Genomic DNA, 19,226 nt, shown 5'->3' on the forward strand with positions numbered 1-19,226 from the left:
TTATGGAGTCTCATAGGGATTAGCTGAAATTAATAACACAAAAATAAAACAATGGACTTTGTTTGAAAGATCCTCAGATTGCTTAAAAGATATCTTTCATATAACTGCACCTTGTTTCCCATTCCACGTGTGTTAGTTTTCTATGGCTGCTGTGACAAACCGCTACCTTAGCAATTTAACAAAAGTCTCTCATCTTACACTTCTGTCTCATTGGGTAAAATCAAGATGTCAGCTTTCCCTTTCAGAAGCTCTAGGGGAGAATTAGTTTCCTTGCCTTTTCCAGCTTCCAGAGGCCACTCACATTCCTTTACTTCTGGCACCTTCTTCCATTTGCTAAGCCAGGAGGTATGTATTTAAAATCAGAGACTACTTTTTAAAACTACATTTTGGAGTCTGTGCAAATGAGTCCAGTCACTCACACCCTCACGCCTGCCTGATGGCTACACACCTCAGTATTATACTGTCACCGGCTCAGACTCTATGTCATAGAGCACCACAATTGGATCATTCAATATCCGCAAACAACAAAAATAACAAATTATAATAAACTACATTCATTATATTACTCTTACTAGTAATCGGGAAAGTTTATTAGTTCATTTTAGGAAAAACACGTTAAAAGAAGTTTCAGACAAAAAGGTTTTCTGCTCACGTCTTGGTGAACGAGACAATTACACTAGTAAAAACAGTTCATTCCCCAAAGATTGCACTTAATCATAGATATTCTGCATCATTTTAATTCCTGTTGACTTTTTATTGATATATAGCATAGATTTTCGTTTTTTAAAGAGGGATAGTGAGGAATTGCGAGGAATTTCAAAAAAATGTTCGATGAGAGGTCTACACACTTAAAAGAGCTGAATTTCGGTGGCGGGACTATGCAAAGCTTCTTCCTTTTTCTGTATTTTCTAAATTTTCATTAGTGAACATGTCTCATTTTTGTAATTTGAAACAATTCAGGGAAAAAGAAAGGGCAAGAAAAGCGGACAGGACAGAGCCGCCTGCAGCTCCAGGGCCCGACTTGCGGGGCAGGGCCTGGTTCCGAAGCCGCAGGCACGCCGAGGACACGGGGTCTTTCCCACTCCTCCGAGGGCTCCTGCGGAATCTTCCGCGGCCCGTCACTGGGAACGCTTCTTTGAAAATGAGTGAAGCCCACGGTCACTCCTAGCGTGTGACCGCGCCACCCCGTCCACCTGCGCTCGCCCGCGGCCCTCTCCGCACGCCGAGGCGGCCTCCAGGAGGACTGGACGCGCTCGGCCGCGGGGCCCCGGCCCATGGCGCCCCGGCCCATGGCGCCCGGGCGCGCCAGGCCCGCCGCACGGCCAGGCCGAGCCGGCGCCCCGCGAGCGCGGGTGGCACCCCGCGGCGGGCTTCGGCGGCCGGCGGCCGGGCCCGGGCTCCGAGGGGAGCGCGCTGGGGGCGGGGGCGGGCCGCGGCGGCGGCTCCGGCGCCCGTGGGGGAGGAGCGGCGGCGGCCGGGCGGCGGCGGCGGCGGCGGACGCGAGGCGCGGGCGGAGGAGACCCACCCCGGCCACATGGACAGCCGCAGAGGCCTGCGCTGAGGCGCTCGCGCGGGCGGGGTGCGCGGACGGCCGCGGCGGCTGCAGAGGGCGCGGAGGGCCCGGGCTGCCGGACGCGCGGAGACCTGCCGCCCCGGCGCGGCCATCTTACGGCCCGGGACGGAGGGAGGCGTGCTGGGCTGCTCTCCTGCAGCCTCTCTTCCGGGGGCGCGCGGCGCGGAAGCTTCTCGGGCGGCCTGGGCGGGCGGTGGATGGGGAGTCGCGGGCCGAGAGGAAGCGGGCCCGGGAAGCGCCGCCGCCGCCGCCGCCGCTCGCGTTCCCCCGGCGGCGCCTGAGGAGAAGCCAGGCCGCGGGCCTCGCCGCCAGCCCGCGCACGGGCCGCAGCGCCGGCCTGCTTTGTGCGGACGCGTCCGGACGCGGGAGCGCCGCCGCCGCCGCGCCGAGGCCCCGGGCCGCAGTCCCGCGGCGGCCGCCCTCGGGCGGCGCGGCCCCTCTTCCCGGCGAGCGCGGCGGCCGAGCGGGCCATGGATTAAGGAGGCGGCGGCGTGGGAAGAGGAAGATGGCGGCGGGCAAGAGCGGCGGCAGCGCCGGGGAGATCACTTTTCTGGAAGGTGCCTCTCTTTCCGCCCTAGCGAGGGGTGGAGGCGCGGGCGAAGGGCCCCGGCCCGGGCTCTCGGCTTTCGCACCGGGTGGGGGGTGGGTGGGGGCGGGGGCGGCGGGCGCGGCCGGGCCCGGAGGGCGCGAGGCGTTGACACTTGCGAGCCGCGGCGGCTCCCGGGGAGGAGCGGAGGCGCTGAGGCCTTGTTTGGGGTTCCCGGGCGGTTGCGGGGCGCCGAGCTTGGTGCCACCGGGGGCCGGTGTGAGCGGGGAGGGGAGGCGGCGGTCGCCCGAGTGCTGGGCACCCCCTGGTCTTTCTGTTTCTCAGAGCTGCTGGCTTCGTCTTGCAACCTGCGTTCAGATCGGGCCTGGCCTTGTCTCAGATTCTTACGAAATGTATCTTGCTAAAATGTTTTATAGAATAATTTATCTGAAAAAACAGAACGGTATTCTCAATGGCAATTTTGGGACAGTCACCAAAGCTAGTAGATGAAGTTTGGGTGGTTCCATTTTCAGCCACTTGTGAGGGCAAGTTAAACATTTGCTGTAGGTGGCCTAAGCCAGTCTTCGGAGAGCTCCGTGTTATCGTTGGGGATGCTGGGAACGGGCGACAGCTTTGGCTCTGCTCATATCTGTAAGGACCCCCCCCCCCCCCCTCCGCCAACAGCTAAATTCGTCTAGTGTGGACCAGGAACTTTAATGTGCACATGGCTTGATCTGACTGTGGGTTCAGTGATTGCGCTGGTAATTGAGTATCCAAATATCATGTTTGGGAAATGAGTCTTTCTAATGTGCTGTGATTGTTAAAAAGGATTAACTACTCTTTGGATAATTTTGCAAAGATGATTTTCATATGCAGTATAAGCGATACTTTTTAAAAACAGCCAATTAGAAACATTTCGGAATTCAGAAAGTACAACTTAGCTATGGTAACAGGTTCTGTGAGAGGGTGTTGAGGGAATGGTATGCCTTGTTTACGGTTTTATTAACAGCTCCTGGAACGGTGCCTGAAACACGGTAGATACTCAATATTAGTCTTATGAGCGAATAGGGACTCATAGAGGTGAAGTGGGGAAAAAAAAATCTTCATTTTCTTATTAAGTTTTTAAGTTTAGTTTCCTCCATAAGTTTTTCTGGGCTGATTTCATATTGCTTCCATCCTGCTTTGTGTACGTACCTGTGAGAGGCTCAGAGCGGTGCAGCTTGTGTCGCAGGTGGGCTGTGTGGGTTATTTTTTGTTTTGGGGTTGGAACCTCAAAAGATGGCTTACTGATGCTTGTGTGCAGTTTGCATACGATTATACTTTTGTGCTGTGTTAAGTTTTTGGCTTCTATGGGCTTCTGATTCACTTTAAGTTCTGACTACATGAACATAGGAAGGATAGAAAGAGCATAAATAAAGCCAACAGATACAGGACTGATGTGCATTTCAGACTGTTGCTTTTAGTTTATTCTAACTTAAGGGTCTGTGAATGTACTCCAGGTGTGATAAATTTGAATGTCACCATGTCTCCTTCAGCATTCTTTTGAAGAAAGGGAATGGCACCTTGTTCAGAATATGAGCATAAGGGAAAGCAAAGACTTCAGTTTCTCCTATCTGATTTTCATCCGTTCTTGTACTGAATCTTTCTTAGTAAATGGAATCATATTTACTACTTGTATTTTTTGTGTTTAATTCGTTTGATTCTTTATATTTTTAATAATAAAATACTCCACTATAACTTGTTAAACATTTTGTATTTCTGTGTTTATATCTTTTCAAAATATTTCTCCATAGGCCCTTAGGGTTTAATATTTAAATGTCTACATAGTATACCTTCCTTACTCTCCAGTAGATTCTTGAAAAGGTGAAGTAGGTTTCCATTTACTCATCAAATCTTTATAGCAGCCTGCTCTGTGCTAGGTACTGTGCAAGGTGAGTACAGCGGCGGTGCATGTGATAAAGTCCCTGTCTTCATAGAGCTTTTATTTTAGTGGCAGGGACTTTTAATAAATAAGTAAAAGTTAATCTATTTAGAACAGTCTTACCCCATGTTTTCACATAGTTCCTTTCTTTGCTTTTTTCGGGTCTGCTCAGACCTGACAACTGATTGAAAATGTCTTCCTGCCACACACTCATACAAACCCACAGTATTCCTTTTTACTGTTTTATTTTTTGTAATAGCCCTCATCACATGATAAATTTGTGTGTTCATGTTTTTCAGTCCTCAGTTTTCCAGCTTAAAATATAAGCTCCATGAAAGCAATGACTTTGTCTTTTCATCATCATATTTCTCACACCTGGGACATATCTGTTAATGAAATAAATAAGATAACAGTATGATAAAGGTTATGGAAGAAATACACAGAGCAGTGAAAGAACTGGAAACCTAACACCTGAGTTAATGTAACACCTTGTCTATGAGACACTTCAGTATGGCAGAAAGGATGATGCCTGTAACGTTTCAGAGGTGATATGTGGTTCATTTGTTAAACAAAAAGGAGGTCGCTATGGCTGAAATGTCACAAGCAAGGGAGAAAGTGATATGAAAGTGAGGCAGCAGATGTGTCTTGCAAGGTCATGAACTTTTATTTCATTCAGAGAAGTGGGAAGTCATTGAAGAGTTTGAGGCAAAGGAGTGTCATGACATGATTTATCTTTTTAAAAAGTCACTACCTGCTCTGTGGAATGAAGTAGAGAATAGCAAGAAGAAAAGCAGGAACATGACTTGGGAAAAATTTATCCTGTGATGAGGGCTATTACGAAAAATAAAACAGTAAAAGGGAATACTGTGTGTGTGTGTACTGTGTATGGCAGCATGCCTTTTTAAGTAGGTTGTCAGGTCTGAGCAGACCTGACTGTGGTAGCAGTCTGGAATAGAGGGCTTGCATTGGAGTGGTGGCAGTGGAGCTTGGGGAGGAGGAGTGGGTAGGTTGAAGATATGTTTGGGTGTAGAGTTTACACGACTTCTTGATGGATTTGAGGATCAGAGTAAGGGAGGAATCCAAGATGACTCCTAGGGTTTTGGTTTGAGGTGTTGCCGGGTAGAATTCCATTTACTGAGATGGAGTAAACTGGTAGAAGAACAAGAAGTAAGTTAATAGCTCTGCTTTGGCCAAAGTAAGCTTGAGATGTGTTTGTCACCTGTGTTCTAAATTGTTTTACATCCTTATAACTGCTAAGTAAAATGCTGATTCCATTTCCTTTTCTGGCTTCCTTAGGAAAAAGGAGATTTACCAGCTACTATTAAACTTTCTTTACGTTGTTTGTATAGTATCACAGTAAAATTGTGTGAATTTCATTAGGCCACAGCTTGTATTGAATTTTTTTCTTTCCCCTCTTTGACTTCTTTCTCTTCTGTTCACTGAAGGTTGCCTTATACCCCTTTTCCACTTGTGATAGGTGGTTTGGCAGGTTTCACTTTGTTCGTTCATTCAGTCAACAGATATTTAGTGAGCAACCGCGATGTTGTTGTTGCTGTGCTGAAAGGCACAGTGATGAGTGGGAATAAATGGTTTCTCCATGGAAGTTCCAGTCCAGTGAGGAGAGTCAGTCATCAGATAATCACACTGGTAAATGTACAACTGTCAAGTGCAACAAAAGGGGATTATTCATAATAATGAGAATGTGATCTAACCAGCACAGTTTGAAAGGTGAAGAGGAAAGGTGGGGAGACCGGGCTTTCCAGGCAGAGGAAATACAAATGAGGGAGCATGGTGTGTTTAGGGAGCTAAAAGGAAGATAGTGTGATGCTAGCATGGAGAGTGGTACAAGATGAGACTGGAGGTAACATCGTCAGATTTGTTTCAGGAAAGGTCGTTGGCTGCCATATGGAGAAAGCTTTAGAGAGGGGCAAAGGTGATCCGTGCGAGCACTTAGGAGACTGCAGTGTAGGGCAAAGGTGGGGAGAACTAGCTTCTTCTTGTAACCTTTCTTTTGATATTCTCCCCTTCTTTTCTCCTCTGTGAAACCTCGAAGAAGTCTATTTCCTCTCATTTGCTTGTTCTTTTTTATACTGCACTTGCTCATATTTAGTCTTTTTATCTAGCCTTTGCCTTATTTCTTCTACCAACTAATTGCGTCAGCAATATTTTCTCCCATTTTTTCTGCCTTTTCTTTCATATATTTATATATGCATATATGTATATATGAAATATATATTACTACTTTGTTTTCCTTTTCATTCTGGGTGCATCTCCGTTTGTGGACTTTGTCCACTAGGTTGAAGACTGATGCTAAGCTGTTGCAGTGTTGTTCTCTATACCAGCAAAATTGCACATGTCTCCAGATGACAAGTGTTTCCCATTTCCCCTTAGCCACACTTTTATCTTATGTATAAATGCAGTTCAGAGCCCAATCAGTGTGTCACTTTTACTGGAGACAGTAAATACTTTGCAGTACCTCTTGAACTAAAGCATTTTCTCCTAAGTGGTTGGTATTCCGTGAATTTGAGCAAGGTCTTTAGTTTCTGCCTGCCTAGGGGAACACGCCGCGAAGTTCTTCGTTTCTGCCTGCTCCGTTTTCTTTAGAGTGCACTACTTTTAGAAACGACATCATGCTGTTATTCCTTCCTTAGGTAAATTTATTTCCTGATTTCATCCAAGTTGAATTAATAAATTCTACTTATCGCTTGATTTTGTGTATTCACATGGAATGGTAGAGTAAAACCTCACCTGGAGTGGAAGTCATTTTCATTAGAAATGTGTTAAGAGCATGAACTGAGAAACCAGAATGCCGGGGTTCAACATCTAACTCTACTAGCTGCTAGCCGTGTGGTCTCGGGTGGATTACTTAACCTCTTTCTTTTTTCGTATCCTTAAAATAAGGATAGTTGTAGTTACCTCATAAGGTTGCCATGAAGATTAAATGTATTAATTTGTATTAAATTCTCAGAAGTATGAGTTAATTGTTATTATTATATTTATTTTCTTACGTAGAGAAGAGAAAAAGAACATACTTTTCTTGCTTTCCTGCTCTTTCATCTTGCCTTTTATTTGAATTCTAGTTCTTACTGTTTTTCTTTCATTTACTACCTTTCTTTTTCTACATATTAGCTAATCATTGATATTCTAGGTTGATTGGTGTACTGAGAGAGGAAAGAGAGAATGAAATTATGCATTTCATAAATCTAGACCTCCATAAGTTGATTGGTCCTGTTGCCGTTACAAATCTGTTGAGTGTTTGAGGAAATCCAGAAGTATAGAGGGGTTGTATGACCTCGAGCAAGTTAGTGGGGAAGTCAGAGCTGGAGCTGGGAACCTGACTTTAGCCTCCCCCTCCTTCAGCGTGTCCTTTCTTCTTTCCTCCTCCTCTCCCATCTTTATCCCTTTGTTTGCCCATTCTTGCTCTTACCTACTTTCCTTTTGGGAAGGAGGTCTGGACTGGAGAAGGAAAAATAATAGGGATTTATCATTTACTGATGAAGCAGCATTCTTTTTTTTTTTTTTATTGAGTTATTGATAGGTTACAATCTTGTGAAATTTCAATTGTACATTAATGTTTGTCAGTCATGTTGTAGATGTACCACTTCACCCTTTGTGCCCACCCCCCACCCCACCTTTCCCCTGGTATCCACTAAACTGTTCTTGGTCCATAGTTTTAAATTCCTCATATGAGTGGAGTCATACACAGATTATCCTTCTCTTGCTGGCTTATTTCACTTAACATAATTCTCTCAAGGTCCATCCATGTTACTGCAAATGGAATGATTTTGTTCTGTTTTGCAGCTGAGTAGTATTCCATTGTATATATGTACCACATCTTCTTTATCCGTTCGTCTGTTGATGGGCACTTAGGTTGCTTCCACGTCTTGGCTATTGTAAACAGTGCTGCAATAAACATTGGGGTGCACAGGACTTTTGGGATTGCTGACTTCAGGCTCTTTGGATAAATACCCAGTAGTGGGATGGCTGGATCGTATGGTAGTTCTGTTTTTAATTTTTTGAGGAATCTCCATACTGTTTTCCATAGTGGCTGCACCAGTTTGCATTCCCACCAGCAGTGTATGAGGGTTGCTTTTTCTCCGCAACCTCTCCAACATTTGTTGCTATTAGTTTTAGACATTTTTGTCATTCTAACGGGTGTAAGGTGATATCTTACTGTAGTTTTGATTTGCATTTCCTTGATGATCAGCGATGATGAGCATCTTTTCATGTGCCTATTGGCCATCAGTATATCTTCTTTGGAGAAATGTCTGTTCATGTCTCCAGCCCATTTTTTGATTGGGTTGTTTGATGTTTTGTTGTTGAGTTGCGAGAGTTCTTTGTATATTAAGGATGTTAAGCCTTTGTCAGATATATGACTTGCAAATATTTTTTCCCAGTTAGTGGGTGTTTTTTTTGTTTCAATCCTGTTTTCATTTGCCTTGAAGAAGCTCTTTAATCTGATGAAGTCCCATTTGTTTATTCTTTCTATTGTTTCCCTTCTCTGAGAAGGCATGGTGTCCGAAAAGATCCTTTTAATACTGATGTCAAAGAGTGTACTGCCTACGTTTTCTTCCAGAAGCCTTATGGTTTCAGGTCTCACCTTTAGGTCTTTAATCCATTTTGAGTTTATTTTGGTGAATGGTGAAAAAGAATGGTCAATTTTCATTCTTTTACATGTGGCTTTCCAGTTTTCCCAGCACCATTTGTTGAAAAGACTTTCTTTTCTCCATTGTATGCCCTCAGCTCCTTTGTCAAAGATAAGCTGTCCATAGATGAGTGGTTTTATTTCTGGGCTTTCAATTCTGTTCCATTGATCTGTGCACCTGTTTTTGTACCAGTACCATGCTGTTTTGATGACTGTAGCTTTGTAGTATGTTTTGAAGTCAGGGATTGTGATGCCTCCCGTTTTGTTGTTTTTTGTCAGGATTGCTTTAGCAATTCGGGGTCTTTTGTTGCCCCATATGAATTTTAGGATTCTTTGTTCTAATTCTGTAAAGAATGTCATTGGGATTCTGATTGGGATGGCGTTGAATCTGTAGATTGCTTTAGGTAGAATGGACACTTCAACTATGCTTATTCTTCCAATCCATGTGCATGGAATGTCTTTCCATCTCCTTATGTCGTCAACCAATTCTCTCAGAAAGTCCTTGTAATTTTCATTATATAGGTCCTTCACTTCCTTAGTTAAATTTACCCCAAGGTATTTTATTCTTTTTGTTGCGATTGTGAATGGTATTGTATTCTTGAGTTCTTTTTCTGTTGGTTCATTACTGGAGTATAGAAATGCTACTGATTTATGCAAATTGATTTTATACCCTTGAAGCAGCATTCTTAATAGGGCAAAAGCAGCAGCCACAGATCTCTTAAGGCCCAACTTCAGAAGTTACGCAGTGTCACTTCTGCCGTGTTCTATTGGCCAAAAGGTCACAGAGCCAGCCCAGATTCAAGGGGAGGGGAGGTAGACCCCACCATTCAGTAGGAAGAGTGGCGAAGAATTTGCAGCTGTCTTTAAGTTACACAGCTGTCCTCTCCCATACCTACCTGTGTGTTTGTTTAATTCTTTCAGCGAAGTCATAGTATTTCTTAAACTTGAAAGTGACAGTTATGAAATCCAAAAGTTTCTAATTTCTGGACAGTGTAGGAAGCTAATGAAAGAACAAAGTAGGCCACACAATTTGTAATTTGTTTCAAAGATATAAATAGCAACATAAACAGTGATTGGTTTGACTTTTCTTTGATCAAAGACTGATTCAGGAATTTCTGAAACCAGGCAAGCATAGGTAAGAAGGAAAGAGGAAGAATGTTAGAAACTTTTCCTTCCTTTTTTCTTTCATTTGTTAATATCTGGGTCACGCTGGAGAAGTTACTGTAGTTTTCTCACTTCATTACCTAAACTCTTAGAAAACATGATTACGCTATTTACAATATTAAAAATTAACACTATCTCGATGCAAAACACAACAGTTAATCTACAGAGTCAAAGACAGACTGTTAATGATTACAATTAGAACCCAGTTAAGTTGTATACTTAAGTCACATTACTTGGAGCGATGCAGCAGTGGGTCATGCTCCATTGTGAACTGCAAATTATAGTTGCCAACATCAGCTGAAAAACAAAGATAGAACAGAAGGTAGATAATCTGCGTTATACATTTGACACTAAAAATGATGTTGCTTTCAGCCCCTGTTTTTTCCGCTACCTTAGGGTTTTGTACTTCCTGGAACCTTCTGCATCCATCACCAAAAATTAGAACCTCTTGTCTCCTGAGGATATAGACTTTCAGTGCTGAAATTGGGACAGTCCAAGGCCAACTGGGGTGTTTAGATGCTCTGCCTTGTCCTAAAGTTAACAACAAGTACCTTGAGTCCGTCTGAAACTGCAAGCTTGAGTAGTAAGACAACAAGTCATATTCTCATCTTGCTTTTGGAGATTTTTTTGCTATTCCACATACATTTCATGCTTGGTTTTAAATATGGAAGGTTTTTTTCTCCCAGTTTAACTTCATTACAATCTTTCAAATAGAGCAGGGAGAAAAAACCAACAGCTGGTGTCCACTGTAGAGTAAATCACTGTTCCTCTTTTGCAAAGACTGAAGCCGTTTTTCAGGACACGAAGAGCTAGAAATTCCCTGAGGCTTGTTTGTAGACCATGTGGTAACCTTCTTGTGTTTCCTATATTCAAAAATCTGCAAACTTTGTGCCACACAACCTCCTTTGTATGAATCTGTCACTGAGTCGTGGAGACATGAGAAGACACTCTCTCTTCACTGCTATGACCTCTGTTGACTCTGCCTCCACAGAAACCAGTATCTTCTCTGCCTCTGTAACTCCTCTGGCCATGGTTTGGATGCAGTGGGATTCCACATGTTTTGGCACTTAATATTCTTTCTTCAATCCAGGTTGGTCTCCGTTCTCTATTATCATCACAGGCAATATTACCAATGGTTTAGTTTTGTCTTAGTAGCAGTTAAGTCTGAGAATCTTCACCAGCATATCCTTCACAAGTTTGAGTATCAACTCCTGAGTCTCCTTTGTCTTTATGAAACTGTCAGTTTTCTCCGTGTTGAATTACGCTTTTGTGCTTTCAGGGTTAAAGTGTTTCCTTGGTCCATCTCACTGAATACTGAATTCCCCTGCCACCTTGATGGTCCTCTGGCCTTTCCTTGGAGCAGAAGGAACATTTAGAGCCGCTTGTCTCTTGCAACCATTTCTGAGCTGTTTATTTTTCTAGCCTTGGAACTTCATGTGCATCAGCTTGAGATGACTGTGTTTTTAGCGGTTGTGTATTCTATGTAAAGATAGAACTGACTGTGTTACCTTGGGATGAGGTGCCACCACTTGATGCTTCTGTTCCATATCAGACAGGAGCTTCCAGCAACACCAACAGCACCAGGCTGCTGCTTGATAATGGCCTTGGAGAGAACTAACCGTATGCTGGCATGCTGCCAAGCGTCCGCAGAAACCGACTGAATGGAATGAAGAAGTAGACATATTGAGAGAGCACTGAGCAGTAGCTGGATCCTGAGGCAAAGAATGTTGTGGTTTTGGTGGCTCACAGAAAAGTCTCTTTTTTTTTTTAAAGATTGGCACCTGAGCTAACATCTGTTGCCAATCTTCTTTTTTTTTTTTTCCTCCTTCTTCTCTGCAAAGCCCCCCAGTACATAGTTATATATTCTAGCTGTAGGTCCTTCTGGTTGTGCTACGTGGGACACCGCCTCAGCATGGCCTGATGAGCGGTGCCATGTCTGCACCCAGGATCCGAACTGGCGAAACCCTGGGCCACCAAAGCGGAACGTGCGAACTTAACCATTCGGCCATGGGGCTGGCCCCAAAAGTCTAATTTAATTTTACTCCCAAGAATGTCGTATATTCACACTTCATCTTGAGGTGGTAGTGGACAGTGTAATGGTCTGTCTTTTGTACCAAAGGTCAAAGATTAGGAATTTGAGAAAATCACGTTAGCTGGGTAATTTTTATGCTACCTGTAGCATCTGCAGGAGTTATTAGGTGATGGCTTGGCTGGTCTGGAGGTTCAAAGATGGCTTCATTCAGATGTCTGGCTCTGGCAGGTGTGGATAGTTGGACCCTTCCTTCTCTGTGTAGTCTAAAGACGTCTTCACATGGTATCTGCTGCAGAGTACTCAGACTTGTCACGTGGTGGCTCAGGGCTCCAAGAGTCAACCTTTGGAGAATCTTGACAGGTTCTTGAGAAAGACAGGCCGTAGCACTATAGAGCTGCTTAAAATTGCTTTATTTTTTTTTATTTTTATTTTTTTCTTTTAGATTGGCACCTGGGCTAACAACTGTTGCCAATCTCTTTTTTTTCTGCTTTTATCTCCCCACCCCCTCCCCCCCGTACACAGTTGTATGTCTTAGTTGCACGTCCTTCTAGTTGTGGGATGTGGGACGCCGCCTCACTGTGGCCTGACGAGCAGTGCCGTGTCCGCGCCCAGGATCCGAACCCTGGGCCGCCGCAGCACAGCGCACAAACTTAACCACTCAGCCACGGAGCCAGCCCCTAAAATTGCTTTATCGATATTTCCTGACTTTGCATTTAATTCTATGTTTTCTTTTACTACTTTTATATTTCTAAGTTGCAGAAATTAAACTTCTGTCTTCAATGATCCTTTTAAAAAATTTTATCCTATTCTTTGTTATAGTAAAACCTTGTCAATGATACTTTTGAAAATTACTAGGAAATATTTCACATCTGTGTGAAATATAAAGAGTAATACAACAAAAACTCATGTACTACTTCCTAGTCTAAAGAAAACATTACCAATACAGTTGAAGTTGAGGTGAACCCTTTTCTTTTTGCATCCTCCTACCTTTTCTCCAGGGGTTACCACTGTCCTTAATTTGGTAATTACTATTCCCATGTATTTCTTTGTACTTTACTCTTTATTTATGTAGTTCTGAACTGTATGTGTGTGTGCATATAAATTGTTTTGCATGTTTTAGAATATTTTGTAAATCGTGTCATAGTGTATATGTTCTTCTGCAACTTGCTTTTCATTCTCATAGCATTGTTTGAGAGATTACTGTTCGTAAGAGTAGCCGTAGTGCTTTCATTTTCATTGTCATTTAGTATGTCCTAGTATGAATATACTACAGTTTGTTTATCCACTCCTGTTTATGGAAATTTAGGTTGTATCCAACTTCGTTACATACATTGCTACTGTGAGTATCTTTGTATGTCTCATATTGTTACTATGAACTTTTTAAAAAATACGTTTCCTTGTGCACGTGTGTGTGTGTGTGTGTGTGTGTGTGTGTGTGTGTGTTTCTCTAGGGCAGAGATTAGCCAACTTTTTCTATAAAGGGTCAGAAAGTAAATATCTTAGACTTGCAGTCCAACCAGTCTCTGCCACAAGTATTCAACATGGCCATTTTAGCAAGTAGGTAGTCATAGATAATACATAAGCAAATGAGTGCGGCTGTGTGCCAGTAAACCTTTCGGGACACTGAAATTTGAATTTCAAATAATTTTCTTGTGTCATGAAATGTTATTCTTTTTTTGGTTCTTTTCCCCAATGATTTAAAAATGTAAAAACCATTCTTAGCTCACGGGCCTTATAAAAAAACAGGCCACGGGTCAGATGGTTGGGCCATACTTTGCTGACACCTGATCCAGTGTATCCCTTAGCAGTGGAATTATTGGGTCGTGTGCAATTTCAGCTTCACCTAGGTATTGCCAATTAGATCTCTCGAGTGGTTCCACTAGCATTTTTTAAGTTTTCCTGTTTATACACATCATCACTCACTCGATAATGTCTGGTGTTTTAGTTTTTGCCAGTCTAATGGAGTTATCAGGTGGTGCTTTGAATTTATAATACTCTGGTTTATAGTGAGGTTGAGTATCTTTATTGCTGCATTTAAAAAAATTATTCATTGTTCATTCAACATCCAGAGAATATCGAGTACCAACCTAGAGTTAATCTCTATTCTGTGTGCTTGGGATTTATGAGTAAACTAAAAAACCTTATGAGTTTCTTTTTATGTTTTGGGGGAGTTTTTTGTGCATTTCCTCTTTTCTTAATTGCTCCTTCGTATCTTCTGCCCCTTTTGTTTTTCTATAGGAATGTTGGGTTTCTTTAAATACTCTTCCTAGTAAACCCTGGTTGAATTACATGGATTGAACATATATCTTATGAAATTATCATGTCTTATTTTTTAAATGAATGAAATAGTTTTATGAACAGAATTTTTAATGTCATTTGTTGTTTTTTTCTTAATGTCTTGTGCTTCTTGTGATAAAAGAAATCCTTTGGTCTTAGTGGTCCTTTGTATTATAACTTTACTTTTTTTGTTTTATTGATTGTTCATTTCTATCATTTTTATAACAGCGGGAGAGTACCAGTCAGCTTTTCAGGCTGGGGTAACAGAGTTTGAAATCCTATTTGTAGTGTATATTCCTTATGTTTTCTTTATGTTAAAAAAATATGTTAAAGACTTTATTAAATATTTGCAAACCATTTATCTGATAAGGGGTTAATACCCTGAATACATAAAGAACTCATACAACTCAATAGCAAATAAAAAATCCAGTTAAAAAATGGACAAAGGACCTGAAGAGACTTTTTAAAAGAATTATTTTATTGAGGTCTTATATTGGCTTATAACGTTGTGTAAATCAGATGTACATTATTTTATATCAGTTTCTGTATAGACTGCATTGTGTTTATCACCAGTAGTCTAGTCTGACTAGACGTTTTTACAGAGAAGACATACAAATGGCCGACAGGTACATGAAAAGGTACTCAGCATCACTAATCCTCAGGGAAATGCAAATGAAAACTACAATGAGATATCACTTCAGGCCTCTTGGAATGCTGTCACCAAAAAGACAAGAGATACCAAATGCTGGTGAGGATGTGGAGAAAGGAGAACCCTTGTGCACTGTTGGTGGGATTGTAAAGTAGTACAGCCTCTGTGGAAAACAGCATGGAGGTTTTTCAAGAAATGAAAAATAGAACTACCATATGATCCAGCAATTCCACTTCTGGGAATAGATCCAAAGGAAACAAAACACTATGTCAAAGAGATATCTGCACCCTCATATTCATACCAACAGCATTTACAGTGGCTAAGACATGGAAACAACCAAAGTGTCTATCACCAGATCAATGGATAAAGAAGTTGTGGGGGATGTGTGTGTGTGTATACATATATACACACAATGGAATTTTATTCATATGAAAAAGGAGGGAAATCCTGCCATTTGCCACAACATGGATGGACCTTGAGGGCATTATGCTAAATGAAGTCAGTCAGACACAGAAGGACAAATACCATAGGATCTCACTTAGATGTGGAATCTTAAAAAACGAAACAAAAACAATAAAACTCATAGAAAGAGACCAGATTTGTGGTTACTGGAGGCAGGGGGTAGGGGGTTGGAGACTTGGATGAAGATTGTCAGGAGATACAGACTTCCAGTTGTAAGATAAATAAGTGCTGGGGATGTAATATCAAAATGGTGACTATAGTTAGCAATCCTGTATAGTATATTTGAAAGTTGTTAAGAGAGTAAATCCTGTGAGTTCTCAACACAAGGAAAAAAACATTAAAAAGGTTTTTTTCTATCTATATGAGATGATGGATGTTAACTGAACTTATTGTGGTAATCATTTCACAATACATGTAAGTCATTATGCCTTACATCTTGAACTTACACAGTGCTGTATGTCAGTTATATCTCAATAAAACTGGGAAGAAAAAGACTGTTGTTTTTTTCCTAGCCGTGCAAAAGGTTTTCTTATTTATTTTAAAGGCTTTTTTTTCAAGAGCAGTTTTAGGTTCATAGCAAAGTACAGGAAGGTACAGAGATTTCCCATATACCTCCTACCACACACATGCGTAGCCTCCACCAAGATCAGCATCCCCCTGCCCCCCCACCCCCCCCAGAGTGGTACATTTGTTACAAGTGATATACCTACATTGACACATCATTGTCACCCAGTGTTCATAGTTTACATTATGGTTCAGTCTTGGTTTTGTATAGTCTGTGGGTTTGGACAACTGTATAATGACATGTAGTCATCGTTACATCGTTACAGTATCATAGAGAGTAGTTTCACTGCCATAAAAATCTTCTGTGTTCCACCTGTTCATCCCTCAGCCCCCCTACCCCCTCTCACTCTTGGCAATTACTGATCTTTTTACCGTCTTCATAGTTTTGTCTTTCCAGAATGTCATATTGTTGAAATCTTACCATATGTAGACTTTTCAGATTGACTTCTTTCACTTAGTAATATGCATTTATGGTTCCTCCACGTCTTTTCATGGCTTAATAGCTCATTTCATTTTAGTGCCAAATAATATTCCATTGTCTGGATGTACCACAATTTATTTATCCATTCACCTACTGAAAGATATCTTGGTTGATTCTAAGTTTTGGCCATTATGAACAAAGCTTCTATAAATATCTGTATGCAGGTTTTAGTGTGGATGTGTATTTAACTCCTTTGGGTAAATACCGAGGAGTGCCATTGCTGGATAATATGGTAACAGTCTGTTTTAGTTTTGTAAGAAACTGCTAAACGGTGCCATTTCCTATACCCACAAGCAATGAATGAGAGTTCTTGTTGCTCCACATCCTCACTAGCATTTTATGTTGTCGTTCCAGATTTTGGCTGTTTTAATAGGTGCATAGTGGTATCTCATTGCTTTAATTTGCATTTCCCTAGTGACATATGTTGTGGAGCATGTTTTCATATGCTTATTTGCCATCTCTATATCTTTCATGAGGTATCTGTTAAGGTCGTTGGCCCATTTTTTAACTGGGTTGTTTCTCTTTTTTTATTAATGAGTTTCAAGAATTCTTTGTATATTTTGGATAAAGTCTCTAATCAGATGTGTCTTCTGCAAATGTTTTCTACCAGTCTGTGACTTGTCTTCTAATTTTCTTGACGTTGCCTTTCACAGAGCAGAAGGTTTTTAATTTTAATAAAGGTAGGCTTATCAATTCTTTCTTTCATGGATTTTGCCTTGGGTGTTGTATCTAAAAAGTTATCACCATACCCAAAGTCATCTAGATTTTCTCCTGCGTTATCTTCTAGGAGTTTTATCATTTTTCATTTTACGTTTAGGTTCTGTGATCCATTTTGAATTACTTTTTGTGAAGGGTGTGAGGTCTGTGTCTAGGTTCATATTTTTTCATGTTAGATGTCTAGTTGTAGCACCGTTTTTTGAGAAGACTGTCTTTTGCTCCATTGTATTGTCTTATATTCCTTTGTCAATGATCAATTGACTGTGTTGATGTGGCTCTATTTTGGGCTCTCTTTTCTTTCTGTGTGAGAAAGATTGGCCTGGAGCTAACATCTATCACCAGTCCTCCTCTTTTTGCTGAGGAAGACTGGGCCTGAGCTAACGTCTGTGCCCCTCTTCCTCTGCATGTGGGTCGCTGCCACAGCATGGCTTGACTAGTGGTGTCTCAGTCTGTGTCTGGGATTAAAACCTACAAACCCTGGGCTGACGAAGTGGAGTACACGAATTTAACCACCATGCCACTGGGCTGGCCACCTGGGCTCTTGACTCTTTCCCACTCATCTGTTTTTCTGTTCTTTTGCCAATAACACACTGACTTGGTTACTGTAGCTGTATAGTAAGTCTTGAAGTCGAGTTGTCTCTGTCCTCCAAATTTGTTCTTCTCCTTAAATCTTGTGTTGGCCATGCTGGGTCTTTGCTTCTCCATACACATTTTAGAATCATTTTCTTAACATCCACAAAATAACTTGCTGATTTTGATTGCAATCTCATTGAATCTATAGATAAAGTTGGGGAGAACTGACATCTTGAGAATATTGAGTCTTCCTATCTGTGAACATGGAATATCTCTCCTTTTTTTTTTAAGTCCTTTAATTTCATTCATCAGGTTTTTGTAGTTTTCCTTGTATAGATCTTGTACACATTTTGTTAGTCTTAATGCTAAGTATTTCATTTTAGGGGATGCTAATGTAAGTGGTATTGTGTTTTTAATTCCAAATTTCCCCTTGTTAATTATTAGTATATAGGAAAGCAATTGACCTTTTTGTATTAACTTTGTATCCTGCACCTTGCTATAGTTGCTTATTAGTTTCAGGAGTTTTTTTGTTTTTGTTTTTTGATTCTTTAGGATTTTCTATGTAGACGATCATGTCATTTGTGAACAAAGACAGTTTTATTTCTTCCTTCCCAATCTGTATCCCTCTTATTTCCTTCTCTCGCTTTATTGAACTATTAGAACTTCGAGTACACTGTTGAAAAGGAGTGATGAGGTAGGTCATTCTTGCTTTGCACCTGATCTTAGTGGGAAAGTTCCAATTTCCAAGTTGTTTGATGTTAGTAATTTGTGTCCTCCCTTTTTTTTTCCTTAGCCTGGCTAGAAGCTTATTGATTTTAATCAGTCTTTTCAAAGATCCATCTTTTGGTTTTGTTGATTTTTGTCTGTTGATTTCCTGTTCAATCTCATTGATTTCTGATCTAATTTTTACTATTTCTTCTGCTTACTTTGGATTTAAATTGTTCTTTTTCTAGTTTTCAAAGATAGAAGCTTAGATGATTTATTTTCGATCTTTTTTCTCCTTTAATATATGCATTCAGTGCTATAAATTTCCCTCTAAGCACTGCTTTCACTACATCTCACAAATCTGGTAAGTTGTGTTTTCATTTTCATTTAATTAAAAATATTTTAAATTTTACCTTGAGATTTCATTGACCCATTTGTTGTTTAGAAGTGTGTTGTTTAACTTCCACATGTTTTGGGATTTTCCAGTTAATCTTTCTGTTATTGATTTTTAGTTAATTCTTTTGTGGTCTGAGAGCAAACACTGTATGATTTCTGTTCCTATAAATTTGTTAAAGTCTCTTTTATGACCCGGAGTATGGTCTATTTTAGTGAATGTTCCATGTGAGCTTGCGAAAAAAGTGAATTCTTCTGCTGTTGGGTGAAATAGTCTACAGATATCATTTATCTCCAGTTGATTGATGGTATTATTGAGTTCAACTATATCCTTAGTGATTTTCTGTCTGCTGGATCAGTCCATTTCTGATACAAGAGTGTTACAGTCTCCAGCTATGATAGTGGATTCATCGATTTCTCCTTGCAGTTCTACTAGTTTCTGCCACACCTAGTTTGACACTGATGTTAGATATATACATGTTAAGGATTGTTAAGTCTTCTTGGAGAATTGACCTGTTCAACAGTATGTAATGCGCTTCTTTAT

At 41.2% G+C, this 19,226-nt stretch overlaps 1 protein-coding gene across 5 annotated transcripts in view; it reads left to right on the plus strand.

Annotated features, from left to right (window-relative positions):
- The first annotated feature begins 1,259 nt into the window (after nucleotides 1–1,259).
- SENP6 (SUMO specific peptidase 6) overlaps nucleotides 1,260–19,226 on the plus strand; it is a 116,770-nt gene continuing 98,803 nt past the window's right edge. For 2 of the 5 annotated variants that reach the window (XM_023650664.2, XM_023650666.2), the window contains exon 1: nucleotides 1,260–2,130. In XM_023650664.2, coding sequence (XP_023506432.2) covers nucleotides 1,275–2,130 — 856 coding nt within the window. In that variant the 5' untranslated portion in view covers nucleotides 1,260–1,274. Of the gene's footprint in view, nucleotides 2,131–2,259; nucleotides 2,751–19,226 lie in introns of those variants that run through there. The other 3 variants (XM_070225154.1, XM_070225153.1, XM_023650665.2) reach the window with 3 other exon arrangements.

The sequence above is a fragment of the Equus caballus genome, chromosome 10 (assembly GCF_041296265.1).
Source record: "Equus caballus isolate H_3958 breed thoroughbred chromosome 10, TB-T2T, whole genome shotgun sequence".
Taxonomy (NCBI): Eukaryota; Metazoa; Chordata; class Mammalia; order Perissodactyla; family Equidae; genus Equus; species Equus caballus.